The sequence below is a fragment of the Syngnathus typhle genome, linkage group LG2 (genome assembly GCF_033458585.1).
Source record: "Syngnathus typhle isolate RoL2023-S1 ecotype Sweden linkage group LG2, RoL_Styp_1.0, whole genome shotgun sequence".
In the NCBI taxonomy this organism is placed as follows: Eukaryota; Metazoa; Chordata; class Actinopteri; order Syngnathiformes; family Syngnathidae; genus Syngnathus; species Syngnathus typhle.
This window is the reverse complement of record NC_083739.1, coordinates 21,845,530-21,865,252: the sequence shown is the minus strand read 5'-3', so window position 1 is coordinate 21,865,252 and position 19,723 is coordinate 21,845,530. Positions and strand designations below refer to the sequence as shown.

Sequence of the window (19,723 nt, the reverse complement as noted above, 5' to 3'; positions counted from 1 at the left end):
ATTAGATTCTGGCGAAAAGGTCATCTGGGAATGCTCCTCAACAACTACCTACTTCAACCCTCTCCTTTCTCCCCCTCCTCCATCCTAAACACAGTTCGCTTAAATTGTCCAGCAGTGGCTAATAATAGACTGGACTTGGAACAGTCTGAGTAGAGTCAAGGATATGTAAATGGGACTCTTTCTCCTGTGGGCAACTTCCTGGCCGCTGACAAGGGCGGGAGCCAATGAATGGAGGAGGAGAAAAGCACGGTTGGCATGGCAACGCTGCCCGGCTGTCAGCGCAGTTCTAACTCGGGCGTAAGATGCAAATGCTACTCAGTCTGCTTTAAGCCATATTGTCACAGTGCACATAATGCTTTTGTGTCATGATAGTCCATTTTCATCTTTCTCTTATCTTGTTACGTGTTAGCAGAAGGATTCACAATGTTTTATTTTTTTAAATTTTCATCAGATACTCTCCCTACATAAGACACCATCAGACCATCTTGTCTGTTTGCCTAACTACTCAAAATAGCTTCCAGTTCTCACAGTTAGCAAATTACTAAGTTAGGGTGACCGGACTCTTTTTCCTGGACATGTCCTACTTTTGAGCCCTAAAAAAACATACGAGGGGAATTTCAAAAATCGTCTGGGATTTTGTTGGACTGCCTCAAACATAATATAACCCTAACACAGGGTTAGGCAACCCAAAATGTTCAAAGAGCCATATTGGCCCAAAAAACCCTAAAGAAAATACCTGTCTGGAGCCACAAAAATCTAAAAGCCTTTTAAAAAGTCAAAGTCAAATGTAACATAGACTGTCAATACACAAGTTGTATGCCTACTATTAAAAGAATTTAAAGAAAAATAGTGGTGTCAATTTGATAATTTCTTCTTGCGGCCCGACTCATCCATCACAGGCATTTGAGAAAGCTGGAGCTGAATTGATGTCCTTGATCTGCTGATCGGTGATATTGTTTGTGCGGAGAGGAATGTCTTTAATTTCCTGAATGATCTCGGTTTTGTTTTTGAAGTCCAAAAATAGGCACTGATATTTTAATGAATGAATCCTTCGTGTACTCGTCATTGGTGAATGCTTTTCCGCGCTTTATTATCTCCCGAGCTGCAACAAAACTTGCAGCAGTAGTAGAGTTTGGAGATGCAATCCACTTCTTGAAACTGTTTTTTCGGTCCTCAAATTTCTCCACCAGCACTACAATTGCACCTTTCCTCTCAGTTCCAACTGGGTGATCGGCAGCAAATTTAGCATGCTTTTGCTGAAAATGTCGCTCCAAATTGCTCTTGTTATTTGACAACTTCTCATTGCAAATCAAACATCCAGGCAATGCTTCAGCATTGGCAATGAAAGCAAATAGTTCAGTCCATTCTTTCTTAAAGCCTCTGTTCTCATCAGCAATCTTTCTCTTTCTGCCTTTTGAATCCATGACCCATCACTCACACACTTGTTTACAAATCACCTGTGCTGTGTCGCAGGATATGACGCAATTTTGCTATTTGGCGTCATTCATAAATTCGGTCTTTTTAATATACCGTTTTTTTCCATGTATAATGCGCCCCCATGTATAATCCGCACCCTAAAAATGGCATGTCGATGCTGGAAAAAAGCCTGTACCCATGTATAATACGCACCCAAATTATTTAATAAAAAATTTAATAAAATTATTTCAGAAAAAAGATCATCTTTGGGAACAACCGGATGTTATTCTGTCGGTCAGTATCACTGCGAATGCGCCAGCAAACTCGATAGTGAAGAAATGTTTCGGATTTGTGTAGGGTACATTGTGACAGACAGCAAACGAGCAGGTGATCGAGCAAGCGTCTGATACGACAGCATCGTGTTCGTATGGAGCGTGTTTGAAGTGAACAGCAGAGAAGAAAGCGCATCTGTAATGGCAGCCTCCGTATCATATCCGGAAAAAAAAATTATTATTATCATTATTTTTATTTTTTTTTGTACCCATGTATAATGCGCACCCCAGATTTTAGGACAATAAATTAGTGAAATTTTGCGCATTATACATGGAAAAAAAACGGTATTTACTACATAGATTTTTACAGCATAAGTATGGTTATGTCGTGATTAGCATCTAAAAACCATATTAAAAAAACAAAAACAATAAAAAGAAAATATTTTTTCCATTTTCACGCATATTGCAAAAATTCCATGGAGCCGCTAAGGGGGTGCTAAAGAGCCGCGGGTTGCTGACCCCTGCCCTAACATAATACATGTACAGTACATTGTCAATAGAATTACCACTCCGTTCCATTTCACTCAATTCCAGGTTTTTCTGTATTGTTTGCAAATAAGTCACGGCCTTCTCCTCAAATCTAGTCACTTTGCTACGCAAGAGGAGGACTGAAGAGGAGCATTTTTTTCTTCTTCAAATGCTGCACCGATGGCCGTATTTCTTTTGTCTTTTTTTACTTAGTGTACCACTATAAAACTAGTTAGTGTTAGTGTAAATAAGTTTTTGTTATTTTATATGTATGTTTATATGTTATGACACAAATGACCCCCAGCCCCCCCCCCCCCCCAAAATGACCCCGCCCACTAAAAATGACCACACTCCCTCCCAAAAAAAGGTGTCCTCTTTTTCAGAAACCCAAATCTGGTCACCCTAGGTAAGTGTCGGGAGAATAGAGCAGATATCACCATGACAACTTCTCCGCCTGATTGCTATGAGAAGTGAAGTTTTACAAGGTTTATTTTCTGATCTTCTGCCTCGTGGTGCTGCAAGGCAGATGGAACATTCCACCTCCCCCTAAATGTTATGTGTATTGGAACTAACCGACATAGAAGGTCATGTGAGCTTGACCTCCTTTTAATGACGAAGAGACTTGTCTGGCCTTTTGTTACAAGTAGTTTATCACAAGACCAAAAACAAAATGACCCCACCACTCTGCAATTCTCAAGTTTATTTTCTATTAAGAATGATGTCTGATTCTGAAATGGTGGCTCACTGGATATTATCAAAATTCCAGCCAGTTTATCTTATCTCTAGAAAATTCTATTATATTAGTGAAACTGCATACAAAGATACTTATTTCAAGATGTCCACATAGTTCTCCTCCTAATTCTCTTCAAAGTTTAGGAATTATTTCTCCACTTCATAGCACGTACATCAATTTTTAGTAGTCAACATTTCTACTAGTTGCAGCTGTCAACAGGCTTCTCTCACCGCCAATCAATGATGACGTTGCACGAGCTGCCCAATTCATTTATTAGTTTCAAAACATATTGAGGGAAGAAAGCTTCCTTACTCTCAATGACATTTTCCTTGGGTAGAAGACGGTGACCTTTTTCTGTCTGACTGCAGGTGCCAAAAAGCTGGTCAACAGGGCCGTGCTATGGTACGTGCCCTGCTCTCTGCAGAATGTCGACAAGATCATGGAGGTGCCGCCTATCAAGGTAAATTTCAGATGTCCTGACCTTAATCAACCAAACTTTGGCATTTCTCCAGGCTCCTATCTTTCACGGAGAGGCCAGCTGATCAAGAAATGGTCACGCAACATCTGAAATAACCCCGCCTCTTGCCCAAAATCCGCTGAGATAGACTCTAGCTCATCCATGTCCCCAGCAAGGATAATCGCCCTCATCTTTGCTTCACATCACAAAATAGTCTTATGATATACGTAGAAGCAGTTCCCTCTGTCATCAAGAGCAATTCATAGATCATTCTTTGCTATCTTGACACAATGTACACACCACATGCAAGGTAAAGGAGAGGTTGGAGCTTTATATGTGAAGAACAGGTGTAAATGAATAGGTTCATTACACGATTGCATAGCAATGCAAAACATCCCATGGCATCAATTTTTCCATCACAAATGTATGTGTAGTTTGACGCAGAACAAGAGGCGGAGGGTCGGAAGCGCTATGAGGCTCAGAAGACAGCCAGACTCAAAACCAACGATTTGGTTGAAGTTGTGCCACCTCCATCCAAGCCAGGTAACAGACTCACTTAGAAGAACGTAATTGGTTCTAAAAAGACAAAACTAAGTAGTCCTATAATGGTCATGCAAACAGCGGCAGCAAAATGTACTGTAATGGATTGTTGTGCTCCATTACAGAAAAGCACACAGTTGGCTTCAGTCAGTCCAGCCTGATCCATCTGGTGGGTCCCTCGGACTGCACACTCCACGACTTTGTTCATGGAGGTGAGTTCATTGGCTTGCCTTACTCATTCCACACGGCTGACAAAGGCCAGCATGTAAAACAGCTACTAGGGCTTGAATGACTATTTTCAATTTGCTTCCATCGACTGTAAATGATGAAAGTCGAGTTAAATTCAATCAAACGATAATGTCATTGATATTGTTTCAGCACGTGATATCACAGTGATTTTGGCAATTTGCACCCACTTCTAAAATGAACATTACCGCCACCTGCATGACTAAAGCAGGACAGTATCACCTAGGACACAGCTTAATCTCATTCAATACCACACACAGCAATGTGATTTAATCACCCATAGTTTGCACTTTAGTTGCCTTGTGATTTATTGGTCCCCAATCCTTTTGACACATTTATAGCCACTCCCCAAAGAGGTCCTAGTACTTCATATTTATTGGGTAGCAGTTTCGACAGCTTGTTGGGGAAAAAAAAAAAAGGCTGACATATGCCTTTTGGATTGGGCGTATCTCAACGTATCCACACTTGGCTTTGGACCCGGTGGTTCATTTAAGAACGAAAATATGCATATTGCGGCTGGTTTGCGGCTTAATTTATGGATCAGATATTCCTCTGGAGATCAATAAAATACAGCAGTAACTAAACATTTGGAAGATATAGCAGCAGGGTGTCATTCAGGGTGCATTTTTTATCAACTCATTTGCTCTCACATTGATTGGCAGACTACAGAGATTGGCTGTCTCTACCATCTATGCAAACCCATTTCTTAAACAAATGCACACAATTCACCCACTGCAGTCAAATAGTTTTGACACAACATAAACATAAAGAGAGTGACTCTACTAAATGAAAGTGTAGTCTTCCCCCCACCCCGCCCCCCCAAGTTGTAGCTTTGCCCATTCTATAGTAATCAACAGGAGAATACGGCTTTGGCTTCTGACCGTGCAGTACTGTACACTGGAGTTACGTTAACTCTTGAAAGAAATGTGTTTGAACATAACCTTTGTTTTGAGCTGTCGAGTACAAAATGCCAGCACAAATGTGTTGTGCAGAAAGAAATAAGGGCATGCCTTTACATATCTACTGGTGGCATATTAATTATTTGATGAAGTGGTGTATCCAAATGCTTCTGTCCATATGCCATTTTGGGTGCTGTTGGAATTCCTGCCTATATCATGTGGACAACAGGAGAGACGTGAGCGAGATGAACAAGAGAGAGCGCATGGAGGGCAGGGACCAGAGAGATTGAAGCAAACAAGGCAGGACAGATAAACGTTGCACGTGTCATGCTTGGCTTTTTAATTTGGAGAGCTTGCTGAGACATCTGTCCAATTAAGACTCATGCAACGCACACCGTCTTTATACATGCTATTGCTCATTAGGGCAATGTTCCCCGTTGCTCAGTGCTGCTGCTTGCACTACACTTGTTTTGTTTACATAAGCACGAGTCAGGTCAGGCAGCCTCCCTTTTGCTCCCCCTCCCCTTTCCGCCTCTCTTGCTTGAGGAAATGTACTTCTATTTGACAATACAAACTAATCATTTTCTGTATGTTTCCCCTCCGCTCTGTGGAGATGTGACCTAGTTAGCTGCAGCCTAAGGAGACATAAAGCACACGCATAAACACAGGAACATTCAAGAGCACGTATGGGAAGTCTCTGCTGGTTAACACGGCAAAGCTTGAGGAGTCCTTTTCTCGACTACAGCAACAGATAGGTGACATTGCAGCAATTTTCCATCCATTTAAATGAGGATACAATTTGATGCAATCCAGCTGTTTTATGACATTAAGCAGTTGCCTCTATTTGGTCAGTTAAAGAAACTTTTTTTTTTTTTAAATACTCAAGGTAATGCGTAGGTGATTCTCTATGTTTTCACACTCGCCAATATCGCATGTCATTTCTCTTAAAGGCATATGCCTGTAAATTGAGATGACAATCCGTACAATATTCTGCATTTGTTATGCAATTTGTTTTTGTGTTCAACTACATTTAAAACATGTTTAAAAGGGGACATTTTGGGTGGGAAAACTACACGCAGTGTCGCAATTAAATGACATTTACTTCATCAAATATTTTTAAAAATCTCGTAAGGTATTTTCAAATTTAAGGTCTTATGTTTTTCATGGATCCCATTAAAATTCACAAGTTCAAACTCCACCTTTCATAACTGCCAGAAAACCTTCATTGTCACTGAAATAAGTCTTAATTGACAATTTGACAGTTGGGTGTGTCAGACGTCCAGACGGGAGAATTCATGCCAATGAAAAGCATGTAAGTCCAGCCCTTAAAAAAGAACTTACTCCGCTCAAGAGAATCCAGTCGTAAATGCAGGAGCAAGGTTTGTGACGATGTTGCTAGCCAATGTTAATTACCAGAGGGAGTCTTCAAACTTAACATTCCTTTTCTTTGCTGCATTTTTACAGTTGTCTGCTCACTTGTCCTCATTAATCTTGCCCCCCACCATCATTAGTCCACGTTGTAAGGAAGTGTACCACCTGTTTCCATGGAAACACCAGTTGATTTCCCCGGTGGACAAAAATATATGAATTATATGTATGTACATGTATTTTGGGGGGCGATATTTGATTTCTTACTTCTGAGAAGCCTAAGAAGAATAAAAATACAAAACTCAGAATTCCATCTTTCCTTTTAAAGATGGTAAAATCTCGAACGCTCATTGAAACATTTGATGATGCTGGGTGTTCTTTAGTAGTTGTTTTGACAGGTGCTCTAATGCAGGACATGTTTTAAGCACAGTGTTGCATTTATTTGAATTCCCAGCACTGCAACCTTTGAATTGTTAAACAAATTATACAACTGAGAATGAATGAGATAAGAATCCAAGTGTTATTGTGCATCCACAATACAATATATGCAAATTAAGTAAGATTTGGTTACAGAAGAAATTGCATTAGAAGAGCATTTTGAAAAGCGTCTGAAAACGCTGACTGAAAAGTTTATTTGGGTTGGTTATGACCATAAATATGGCAAAATATTAGAACTTGCTCTCAGTGTGATGCAGTGCATTTCTGCGCCGTTCCAAATAACAACCACAAAAATAAACATCCACTTATTATAAATCTAACATTTCCATTCCAGAAACTCCATCTCAGTTGCTGTGCCTGTTGCGGAGTGTGCACAATAACAGTCAGCACTTCTCGGTAATTTTGTAAGCAGTGTGCTAAGTTAAGCCTGAAGGAAGAATAGTACTTTGAAAAACAACCATTTATGCCGGTTCCCACAATGATTTGGGGAGATTTCTGGGAGGCACCAACATTAACAGAAGCCGTTTCCATAGTTACAGCTCATTAGGAGGCAGTTTGAGCAATTGATGCTATCCACGATGAAAGCACTTGCAGGGGGGGGATTAAAAGTTGAGCAGAGGGCAACAACAGGAGGATAAAAAGTGATAAAAGGACCTACAGTGAGTTTACTGATGGACCATCATCGGCGTAAAGATGACTTTTACCATAATCCATCAAATCAAAAAATAAAAATAACATAAGTGTAATGTGAGAAAATCAGGATTGCCCTACTGCGACATGCACAATTTCTAAACAGGAAATTGTAATTCAAATAAAAAAAAATGCATGTGAGTGTATGTTGGCTCATACATCAAAGTGTATCACAGCACTCCCAAGAGATGACATTTCTCTTCTGATGCTCAGTAAGCACTTTTAAGACCATGTAAAGGGAATTTGTTTCGAAATACAAAATACGGGTTTGAAAGTAAATGCTGAAAACATATGCAAAGATTTAATAGTATTCATTTGTGGAGTTACAACGTTAAACCGCTTTTCATCGTTTTAACCTACCTGACTTTTTTCCGGTGCGAGTTGCTTCCATCACTATAGACAAACGCATATTGAAAACGCATCTTCCCTTGAGATAGACTGTTGAAATCCCACTGCCTCATTATCAGTTATGATCGGGTGCCCGTCAACACACTCGCATAGAGAATAGCAGAGGTCTGGGGGGAAAAAACAAGTTGAACGAGGCGACCGGCATATGGACAAGGGCGGATGGTTCTTTTAAGAGTGCCTTGTCGTTGCAGCGTGGAAAAGCAAACTCCAAGGCAAAACTGTACAAAGTCTGAGGGGGTTCATATGAAATGTTGATTTTCTATGAAGCCCGCCTTGAAGACCTCCCTCTACTCTTCTGCGACCATTACAGCACAATGTACTTTGGGGGGATGGTGGCAAGGAGTGTGATCACAGAGGTATTTTGCCCTTTGGCAAACTGGGCTGCACTTGGGACTGGCTTACTAATTGGACTTTTTCCCCGCTTTGGAGTGAGCTCTCTTTCCTCTTCACACACAGCAACGCCATGACACCCCCAATCCCGCCTGCCCCCTCAACCCCCCATCCACCCTCTGGGTTGTTCCCTCCCGACGGCAAAGAGAGTCATAATGTGCCATGTCACCCTGGGAATGTGTAACGGAGGCCCTCGGGCTGTCTTGGCCTTGCTTGTCCTCATTTTCAGTCGCACATTCAGTCACACCGTCAATCTTTTTCGTCGGCTCTACAGTACATGGCGTAATGGGAACTGTATTATCTACCATACAGAGAACCTTTGTTCATCGCAGAAGAAACCTTCTTGACCACTGGGTAGCGTAATGTTGTGTCACTCTGGCGAGGAGTCACTGCGTGACACCAAGTTTAACAGTGTTTATGGTTTTACTTTTCTCCTAAAATGACGACAATGACAGAAATTCTTTTCTCAAGAGATCGTTTCGTCATATCTGTAATTTCCGCTTCAGCACTTTTTCGTGTCAGTTGTACTGACAGATCCACCGACCACAGTGATTCAGTACTACTTGAGTAAGCCAGCCAGAAGACTCAAAGAATCCGGCACACAATTCCTGGTTAAGTATGAAGATTCGAATAATTTGCTTAGGTGGCTAAATTATTTACAAAAACAAATGTTTGAAAACAAAAAGCAAAATTAGATGCAAATATATTGTACTTAAGCAAAATAAAACTCAACTGTACTCAACGATCTGTAAATATGCTGAGTTAGAAAATGTAATTAGGTCATACCACCAGAGAGACCCTACACATTTTGAGAATCACTCATTGACACTGGTGTTGACCTTGAGCTAGATTATAGGTACTAGGACTTCAGGAGCAACCACCTTGGAAGAGTAGAAGTTGCCTGAAAACAATTATGATGCATATTCTGCAGATGGGACGAGGCAATGTTGTTTTGTTCAGTTCTGGTGATAAGGATGAGCTGGGCCGCACACCCGCACATGTAGAATATCAGCGTCGGCCCGATATTTTAAGGGCATCAGGCAGAGCTTGATGAGATCAGAGGAGAGGACGGGACATTAAAAAGTGACATCAAATTGGAAACGGGAAGTCACGGACGACAAAACTGAATGAAGCAGAATCAAGAAGACATAATGTTCCATATGAAACTTGTCAAAGCTTTAGGAGCCTTATTAGCAAAATACTTCATCGATTTAGGAGGAACAAGATGCCAGCCTGACATTGCCAGGGTAATACAAAACTTTATTCTAAAGCAACGGAACAGGCTGTCTTTTATGTGAATGCAGCAGGCTGCACATTCTTGTTTCTACTCCCACACATTAAGTGCAGATGGTCAGAGCCAAAAAAGCCATCCCTAGCAGACTTATTGATTTTGTGTTGCATGTTAACCTCAGGGGGAATGAGTCTAGCAAGCATATTTTATCACTAAAAGTTGCACTTCTTTCAGAGATGGCATGTAGATGTTAATAGATGTCACTGAGACAAAATGGCAAAGAAAACAAATGAAAATGTTCCCCCTGCTGAGTGCATCGTAGCAAATGGCTAAGAGTTGGGCATGTTCCTTCCAGAGGGGAATATGTCACCTATTAAGTAAATGAGAAGGAAGGAAGGAATCAGGCAATGGCTAGTTTGCTTGTATGGTCACCCATTGAAATAAAATGTTGAGGTCAGTTGCTGTCTTTCACTTTAAATCTTCCTCCTCTGCACTTCAAAAATATGCCTTTTATTCAAGTACTGTAGTCTCAATCCTCTCTGTTCATCTTTTATTTCCGGAAAACAAAACAAAACGCAACTTGTAAAAACATGAACGGCATTTTCTTGCTAGGTTTTATGTTTTAATTACCGGTCCCAAAAACAATCTATGCTGCTGCAGGTAATGTCATGTAAACATATTGGTAGTGATTTCAGCACCAGAAAACCGTTCTAATGATTGACATGTCCTTCAGCCAATGACACTGACTGAAAAATTGGTGTTAGGGTTGACAAATTATTTTGATCGTATGATTATGTTGGTATGTAGATGAGAATCATTAACTTTATTAAAAGTTTTCACCTTACCTTGACTCTGGAAAATTTCCACATTCAGTTATTGAAACCTTCCAAATGATATGGAAACATTCTTGCTTAGTTGGTTCTAAAATGCTCCCCAAAATAAATAGCAGATTGTTGTCTCAGTACCAAATATGCTGGCAGGGGAGGCGTAGTGGAGCTGTGACCCAGAAGGTCACAAGAAACAATTTCAGATGCCCTCTATCCAATGTCTGTTTCATTTACAATTTTGTTTGAATACTGTACAAGAGCCATACCGAAGTACCTCAAAATTCACGAGATTCTTGACATTGTACAACTCAAGGTACCACTCCACTGACTTGTTTTAGGACTTCTGATGGAAAGGGTAACTCATCTACTGATCCTATTTGTAGATGTCAAGCATGTGGCTGAAGTATGCCTGTCTGTGTTTTGGCCAGGTGTGACCATGAAGCTGATGGATGAGGTTGCCGGCATTGTGGCAGCACGCCACTGCAACACCAACATTGTCACGGCTTCTGTGGATGCCATCAACTTTCATCGCAAGATTAAGAAAGGTTACCATGACAATGCTTAACTCTTGAGACCCTTTAATGATGCTCTTTATTACTATACAATTGAAGCATTGGGAGACAAGCCAAGGTTATATGAGATGATTTAGGATTTGCTCCAGCATCAAAGGATCCATTTGGTGTCTGGCAAAACCATTTATTTATTTTTTCATTATTATAAGCTTAGAAATTAGCTGCTTATTTATTTCTCACTAAAATTGGTCAATCAAAAATATTCATTCATTTTTAAAGTAATTTATATTATTTATTCATATATTATACACTGCAATATACAAAGTAGCATTTGGGATTTTAATACATTCTAAATAAATTAATTATGAATAACAAAATCACAGGATGAACACATTTTGTTTGATTAATAAAATAACATACATACTTTACATACAGTACTCATTTGAACTTTAACCTTATCTACAAATGAACTGATTCATATGTCTGTTTTAAAAATTCAAATGTGGACTGCAACAATTTGCCTACCTCTGATTGCAACCCTTGCAATAGTTTTATTTTGTCCATCTTAAAATGATCCTTTTTCTAAAAATGCTTGATGGTAAGCCACGAAGCCAACACATTCAAAATAAACTTCTAAAGCATCCAGACGATAAGAGTCTACATCTAGATGTGACATCCAAAAAATGTCTGCAGCATAGACAAACACATGCTCATTTTTCGTGTAGTCTAGTTTATTATTTGAGCTTCAAAATAGAACTCAGTCTGCAGGGATAATGCCTTCCCACCATGTTTCCGTGGCAACCTGCGGTAATGACACAGTTTGAGCGCATCAAAAAGAAACAACCTCACGGACAAAAGTGGATCTAATACTTGTTTTGAAAAAAGTTTACCTTTTTATTTTATTGATTCATTTATTGATTCAAGTGAAAAACATTCCGTGTGTCTTTTGTCTCTCAGTGGATGTTTAAGATAATGTTCATTAGCTAAAACTATCCAGTGCAACATCGCATAATGTTTCCCCTTCCTGGCTCGTTACCAGCAGGTCTTTAAATATTGTAACAATCTTTATAAAGTTGTCATTTTAACTTGCAATGTTTTTCATGTTTCACCTTTGACAACAGTGATATCAGAAGCACGTGGCTGTATGTAAACACACAAAAATACATTTTCCTTTTCGCTCTTCCCCTGTCAAGGCTGTGTGGTGACCGTCACAGGCCGTCTCACATTCATCAGCAGCAAGTCCATGGAAATAGAAGTGGTAGTAGATGCCTGCTCATTGGTTGACGCGGAGAAAGTTTCCTATCGTGCAGTCTCTGCCTTCTTCATTTTCATCTCGCTGGACAAATTCGGCAAAGCTCAGTCTGTCCCTCCTCTCAAGGTTGGTAGCATCTTACAGACTCCTTGACGCTTAAATGTCTCGGGCCCGTCATTCATTCTTGTCCTTGCCAGTGACACCTTATAGAGTGATTTCATTCTGTGAGATCTATCCATGGTATTAAAATTGCAATGACTTAGTTTTGATTTATCATCAAGCATAATATTTAGCCACCAACAGAGGATTGCAAGTTTTTTCTTTTATCTATTTAATGAGAAATTATTTTTAGCATTGAAATTCACTTAAAGAGCTTCTACAGCATTTTAGACACTATAGGTTGGTGCACTTAAAAATGATAAGGATATATATATATATATTTTTTTGCATTTTAACAAGGTTTAAATCAGAATTGGCTTCAAGTGAAATGACCATTTGTGCCAATAAAAAATAATTACATTTTAAGAAATCAGTTTATACAGTATGAAAATGCCTTGTGGCGTAACAACCATTTAAAAAGTAGCAACTTACTTATATTAGGCATTGGACTCAGATTTTATGTGGGAGAAGTTGTTGGTGGTACTTTAAGGATTATGATGAGGTGATCATGATTAAGAATATTTGAGTCCTCCTTCAGGCAGTTAATACACAGGCAGTGCCTGTAATTCCGCTAATTCGAGTTCCATTTGATGAAATGCATCGCTGTGTGTTGCAATATTGTCGTGAGGAAGCCATGGTTGAATCCTAATGTCCTAACAAGATCCCTGAGTGTTTGCTAACCATTTGGCTGATTTCGCACTTCCTACCTGCTTATAAAGCTTATGTGTATACGTACCTGCTGAGTGCAATAGGACACCTGCTGTTGGAGCTGGGTGTGCAGCACACCCTCATCCATTACCTGTTCATATGCAAACACACTACCATCTGTTTAAAGGAGCAACCTCCCTGTTTTATGCAGCATTGTGCAGATACTGTACATCAAGTGCTTAAAATCATGGTTGATTGTTTTGAAGCTAAAAGCCTGGCCTCAGACGTTGACCCTGCAAAACACGCTACGTCTTCCGATGAAAACTTTATTCATATTTGCAAATATCACAACATTTGTATTGATTAGTACAGCATACTGTGCAATAAGCATGTGGCTGTGGAAATAGTTGATGATATTTTGTATAAATATTTTATTATTTTTACACAAATAAATGTAATCACTTGTGAAACAACCAAGTCTATACTCAATACAGTAAAAGCACAAGTGAAATAGAAAGAGTGAGCCTAGCTTGGCTACGATGTCTCTGTCATTAGTTGTTGTCATTACATGGTTGAATATATGTGATATCCTGGCTAACAATCTTCATTGGATGAATGTGGTCAAAATTGTATTTGCCTTGCCATCCAGCTCAGCAGATCACATGTAGATAATAAGATTTCACACATCAGTCCAATTTTCATCTTAATTCCCCTGTGGGACTTGGGTAGATGGAAATTCTGTGATGTTATGTGACACCAATCGGTTCTCAGATTAGTTTGTCTATGGTTTTAATTTCGAGAACATTTTAAGAGTATGAGTACTTACATTTGAGTACTCATCAATTTCAAGTAGCAGAGGCGGGCATTCGGTCGGTACTGACTAGGGGTGTAAATCGCGGGTTTTCACACGATACGATATAATATCGATATAAAGAACTACGATACGATATTTGCCGATATCTTAAAGCCTGCTGCGATTCATTCACGATATATCGCGATATAGTGCTCTACGATCGATTTTTTTTTTTTTAAATAAAAAAATATAGAACAATATCCTGATTTATAACAATTCATACGCAAAATCAACAAGGTACTGCAAACTCTTTATTTAGGAAATTACAAGAGTATTGTAGTATACAAATTGCTTACTTTAACACTGAACTTTGATGTCGTGTTTTTTCTTTAAATGTGCGGCAAGATTTGTGCTCCCTGAATATTTGATCACCGCATGGCAGGATTTACAAACTGCACGTGTCTTGTCCGTTGAGCCATCTTTTCTTTGGAATCCAAAGTGCTTCCAAACGAATGAATTGAAGCCTAAAGGGGAGCCAATTTCCTCGTCTTTTTTGGACACTAGCCATAGCACCAGCCCAGGAGCCGCGTACTAGTTGTCGCCTCCCCTTTCACGTGCGTGCTCTGCTCACAACACAACAACGCTGCGCACTGCTCCCTGCTCCCGGAAAGAGGAAGCAAGTAACAATGAACTGGATTTCAAAATAAAGTTGCGTCTAATGTCCGAGGTCAAACACGGCGATATAAATCGATGTTTACCTTTCGCATCGATGCCAATAAATCGTAGAGCATTATATCGATTAATCGATGTGTATCGATGTATCGTTACACCCCTAGTACTGACGTTTCTTCAAAATGGCTACTAGTATGTTTCTAGCGTGTGCATGTGTATGTGTGGCTGAACGGGGCAGTATTCAAGCTAGGACAAGAACAAGAGTTTTTGATTTAGTATATTTCAGACTGTTCAAGGAACATAATGTGTTAATTGTGCTACATTGAGTGAATGGTGGTCGGTGCAGGAGGGGCTGAGGGTGGTGGGAGTGGTAACACACCTGTTTGCTTTTGTTGGCGCTATAAAGACATTTGAATCCAACCCACCTCTGCTGCCAGTCTGCATTCTCAATAGCGTCTTCCACCGTCCGCATTTCCATTCGACACAAGTGTGTGTTTGCTTCGCTTTTTGTGTGCCCGCGTCCACGCATTCATTAGAGCCACTTTTGCATCTTGAATGAGCTGTTCCCATCCAATTGTTTTTATGGCACGGAACCGCAGCCATGATAGCCCGAGCTGTAATGTATCTCTACGCCTTGATTCAATCAAAAGAGTAGCAAAACAACAAAAATGAGCTCTGATGATTTTAATAATTCATTCTCAGCTCTGTAAATGGACGAGTCTGGTGGAGCATGCCAAATGAACGCTTGTTTGAAAGAACAGCACCTAAATGTTTTTTTGTCTCTAGCTCAAAGACATCACCAAGCATGTTCGTCTATGAGAAAGAGAGGCACACGAGGCTAAATCTGGCTATTTCGGTCTTCCTGCTGGCTTAAACAAGTAACGAAACGAGATAAAAATGATTTGAACCCTTATTGCTCCATTACTGGCTCGGCACCTAATGGCTGTCCCTCTGTGCACCACAGAGATTCATTATCATGAGCAGGAAATAAAATGGAATTTATCAATCCAATTAACACCTGATGATAACCCTAACGATCGCATGCATTGCAAACGCTTTTTTCCAGTGCTTTGTTTCTTTGAATTTAAGCTTGATTTATGCTTGACGCATGTACATTCCGTGCGGAGTCCAGCCTGCACCACTTCAGATGCGTCAAGCATAAAATAAGTACAATTTGTTATAGAGTGCAATTTTTCAATAAAACAAACACTACATTTATTGTTCGGGGTAGATAGAACGGATTAATGGTATTTTCATTCATTTCAATGGGAATAGATGATTTGAAATATGTGTGTTTTACATGACAAGCGTGATCATGGAATGAAATAAAGTCGTATGCCAAGCACCATTCTATACAGTGTTTGAAAGACTGAGCCATGGCATGGAATACGAAAACCCATAAATTATTTACACACCAGAGATTGTAATGGCCCAAAGACACCTCAAGCCTGACAAGACTACTTTTATATTCAGTACAAAATAAATGAATATAATAATAATCAAATAGAAATATATATTTCATCAGAAGTTGGAGCTTTAATGAAACTGTGTAACATACAGCTTACATTTACATTTGAGTCACCATACATGATCTTTAAATAGCCAAGTGACACAATGAATCCGATGAATATTTCATGACATTGTAACAGATTCAGCTCCAGTTGTTCTCTATAAATAGTCCAGGTGACAGACAGATTCTGCTATTTTGGATTCAGGTGGTTCCCACACCCTAGCACGCCTATCTCTCAACCAGGCTTCCTCCCCACCGAGCCCACTCTGTTTCTATTTTTAGAATTTCCCAGTTTAGCTCAGCTGGGTCTCCGCAATTGTGTGTGTAATGTAAATTGGGGAAGGAGGACAGCGCATGTGTGTGTGTGTGGGGGCGGGGGGGGGAAGCTGTTGGTATCTCCCGCAAAAAGAAGCAGCATCATTTTTGTGTTGGGCCACAGACAAACGATAAGAGAAGTGAAGATGCCTGACAGCACTCTTTGTAGACTAATAGATAACACATTATCAGAGGATGCTTTCAATGTGTTCCTTCCTTCCTTCCTTCCTTCCTTCCTTCCTTCCTTCCTTCCTTCCTTCCTTCCTTCCTTCCTTCCTTCCTTCCTTCCTTCCTTCCTTCCTTCCTTCCTTCCTTCCTTCCTTCCTTCCTTCCTTCCTTCCTTCCTTCCTTCCTTCCTTCCTTCCTTCCTTCCTCCCTTCCTCCTTTCCTTCCTTCCTTCCTTCCTTCCTTCCTTCCTTCCTTCCTTAATTCCACTTGACCCGTTCTCCATATGCTTTCTGTGGTCACGCTCATTTTCTCTGTCTCCTTTTATCCTTGTTCACAGTTATTTCCTCTCATCTTCCTCCATTACCTGTCATCATTTTGGGCTCATTCACCCTTCTTCCTTGCATCTTACCTTCCTTTTAACACCATGCTTCCTTCCGCCTCTTCCTTCGAGGCTGGCTTCCTCCCGCCTTCTGTAGTGGCAGAGACTCAGCTGGTGTCCCTTAAAATGAAAACGAGCCTGGTTTTCTTGGCAACTCGCTGTAGTCCAAGTAATGCAGTGTTTATTTTTAGACGCCGAGCCTTCAACTCGACAGGCAATGGGTTAATGGCGACAAGCGTGGCTGAGTTGAGACATTTGCGACTGTGTTGATGTCGCATCAACACATCACTGCATCCCATTGTTCATTTCCTTGTGTAATAAAAAAAAACCATGAATGCAAGGCTTTAATTCCAAACAAGAACACTTGTTTGAAGAAGTCAGTAGTTTTTAGTACCGTTTTTTTCCGTGTATAATGCGCCCCCATGTATAATACGCACCCTAAAAATGGCATGCTGATGCTGGAAAAAAGCCTGTACCCATGTATAATACGCACCCAATTTTTATGATTTTTAAAAAAAAATTTTTTTTTTTTTTTTTTTTAAGTCCCAATGATCGTCACACACGCAGGGAGGCAATGGGTCCCATTTTTATAGTCTTTGGTATGGTCTTAACTAGTCTGGATGTAATTTTTTTTGTTGGCGTTGATTTCTCCGACTGCCCGTAAACGCACCAGCGCTCCGTGCGCGCATGTGAAAAAGGCGTGCGGACGTGAAAAAGGCGGCTCTGTATGGGAGAGACGTTGAAGAGGAATAAAAACACCCTTGGAAACCAAAACTTGCCCCTCGTCGTGACTCGGAGCCGCAACAAATGTTTCGGATTTGTGTAGGGTACATTGTGACAGACAGCAAACGAGCAGGTGACCGAGCAAGCGTCTGATACGAGAGCATTGCGGTCGTATGTTGTACCATGACTTTCTTTAAAAAAAAAAAAAAAAATTTAAAAAAAAATTTAAAAAATTAAACAATTTTTGTACCCATGTATAATGCGCACCCCAGATTTTAGGACAATAAATTAGTTAAATTTTGCGCACTATACACGGAAAAAAACGGTAGTTGCTTTCTGACATGGCATTTAGATTTCTGTCCAACTTTTACTTTGTTCTCGGAGGAACTGATATTTGGTCGATAACAAAATATATAAACTCAATGAAAATAATGTGCAGGGGAAATGGGAGTCTTTACCATTCGGATAATCATAGTTATTCAGCTGCAGCTGCTCTGTGAATAACCATTTTAAGGGAACACAATGTGCACTCTCTTCAGTAATACTGTCTCTCAGTCAACATAAATAGACAAAGCCATTAATGATTGCTTATAATGCCAACTACTGATAAACATCTTATACATTTCTGGCAAGTGGTATCTTTCTTGGTGTTTTGAAATAATTGAATTCATTTTGAGTAAACTTTCTGAGCTTGAGCAAAGTCATTTTTTTAACAGATGGCAAGATATGCTACCACCAACACAAATCTTTAATTTATTTCTTCCTTGGCAGAGAACTCATTCCAACTTGTGTATGGCACAAAAACTTTCAAATACATTGCACGGACAGAATTGTTATGCATAGCCTACACGAAGTGATGAGTGTATTAATAGATCTAGTTGGTCACTATTTTGCACCTAAAAAAGCGTGCACTTTTCTGGGAACACATTCAACCAGGTCTGTAGTAGTTCATCTCAAAGATTTTAAATGTGGTTGAGCTTGGGGTTCTGTGCAAGGTCCTCCACGCCTACCTCCCGTTCAATTGAGGATGGGCTTGTCTCAACATTTACATGAAGAGAAGTCCCCTCTGTAGTGCATTTGTATGAAATTGTCATCTCATTTTAGAGGAGACCCCTGCTCTTCTCCCAAAAATGCTGACATTTTGTCATATGTGTTTCCACCTTGCTCGCTCCATAAAGTTAAAGCGCCATCTGTTAGCTCGACGCTCGGCTGAGTGGCAGGTGCTCACAAATGTGCCAACCCCCTGGTGTGAGCAGATTGGAGAGCCTCTGTCTGAATAAGCCATGAATGCTGATATTCACTTGCAGAGAGTATTTAAAAATAAACGGTCGCACGCGTGCTCCCCTGTCTGGTGAGGTAGATGAGCGAGAGAGTACCGGCTGCGCTGTAATAGTTAGCGTGGGTGCTCTTGCTGTGGGTGGCCAAGCTGTTTTAAGTGGCCAAGCAGTTCAATTAAACTGTCCGCTAGCACGTGGCTAATCCCCGTAAATTCAAACTTTCAATTCAAGCTCAAGAAATTCTTGCAATGAATCCTAGCGAAGGCGAGCCCAGAGGCCACAATTGCTTTGAGAACTTCTTAAGTGTTCACCTTTACAATCTAATGAGTGACATACTAATGTTCCTTTATTCTAAAGCCACTTTCAGGAATCCAAATAAAGTATCCAAAATACAGTGAATCCCCAATTATTACGGATGTTAAGATCATAGTTAATGAGATGATATTTTGCATTTGTTTGTTTTATTTCTACTCAGGTTAATGGCGAGGAGGAGCAGAGGCGTTACGATGAAGGCCAAGCCCGTTACGTCATGAATAAAGCCAAGAGACTTTCAGAGAAGGAGGCCAAGCAGTGACAAATCTGAAACATAACGCCAAAGGAAAACAAAGCCCATTTTCTCATCGTCTTCTGTAAACTGTAGCGTCCTACTGAAACTTGACATGCTTCATGCACCAAAGCAATCTCATTCAAATATATACCTATATAATATATATAAAATTGGTAAATAACAGAGAAATAGTTTACTTTTGTGGGATGCTACTACAGACTAGACTTTGACTTGAAGCTTTTCAAAGGACCTAATGAAGTATACAGGGTAAAAGTAAATATAAAAATGAAAAAGGAAAATGAAGGAATAAATTATCCGAACTTGA

At 40.0% G+C, this 19,723-nt stretch overlaps 1 protein-coding gene across 2 annotated transcripts in view; it reads left to right on the top strand.

Moving 5' to 3' along the window:
* Positions 1-19,723, top strand: part of acot7 (acyl-CoA thioesterase 7) — a 36,677-nt gene extending 16,954 nt beyond the window's left edge. For both annotated transcript variants that reach the window (XM_061265939.1, XM_061265930.1), the window contains exons 4-9: positions 3,318-3,409; positions 3,841-3,949; positions 4,072-4,158; positions 10,872-10,988; positions 12,149-12,333; positions 19,327-19,723. In XM_061265939.1, the coding sequence (XP_061121923.1) occupies positions 3,318-3,409; positions 3,841-3,949; positions 4,072-4,158; positions 10,872-10,988; positions 12,149-12,333; positions 19,327-19,425 (689 nt within the window). In that variant the 3' untranslated portion in view covers positions 19,426-19,723. The remainder of the gene's footprint in view (positions 1-3,317; positions 3,410-3,840; positions 3,950-4,071; positions 4,159-10,871; positions 10,989-12,148; positions 12,334-19,326) is intronic.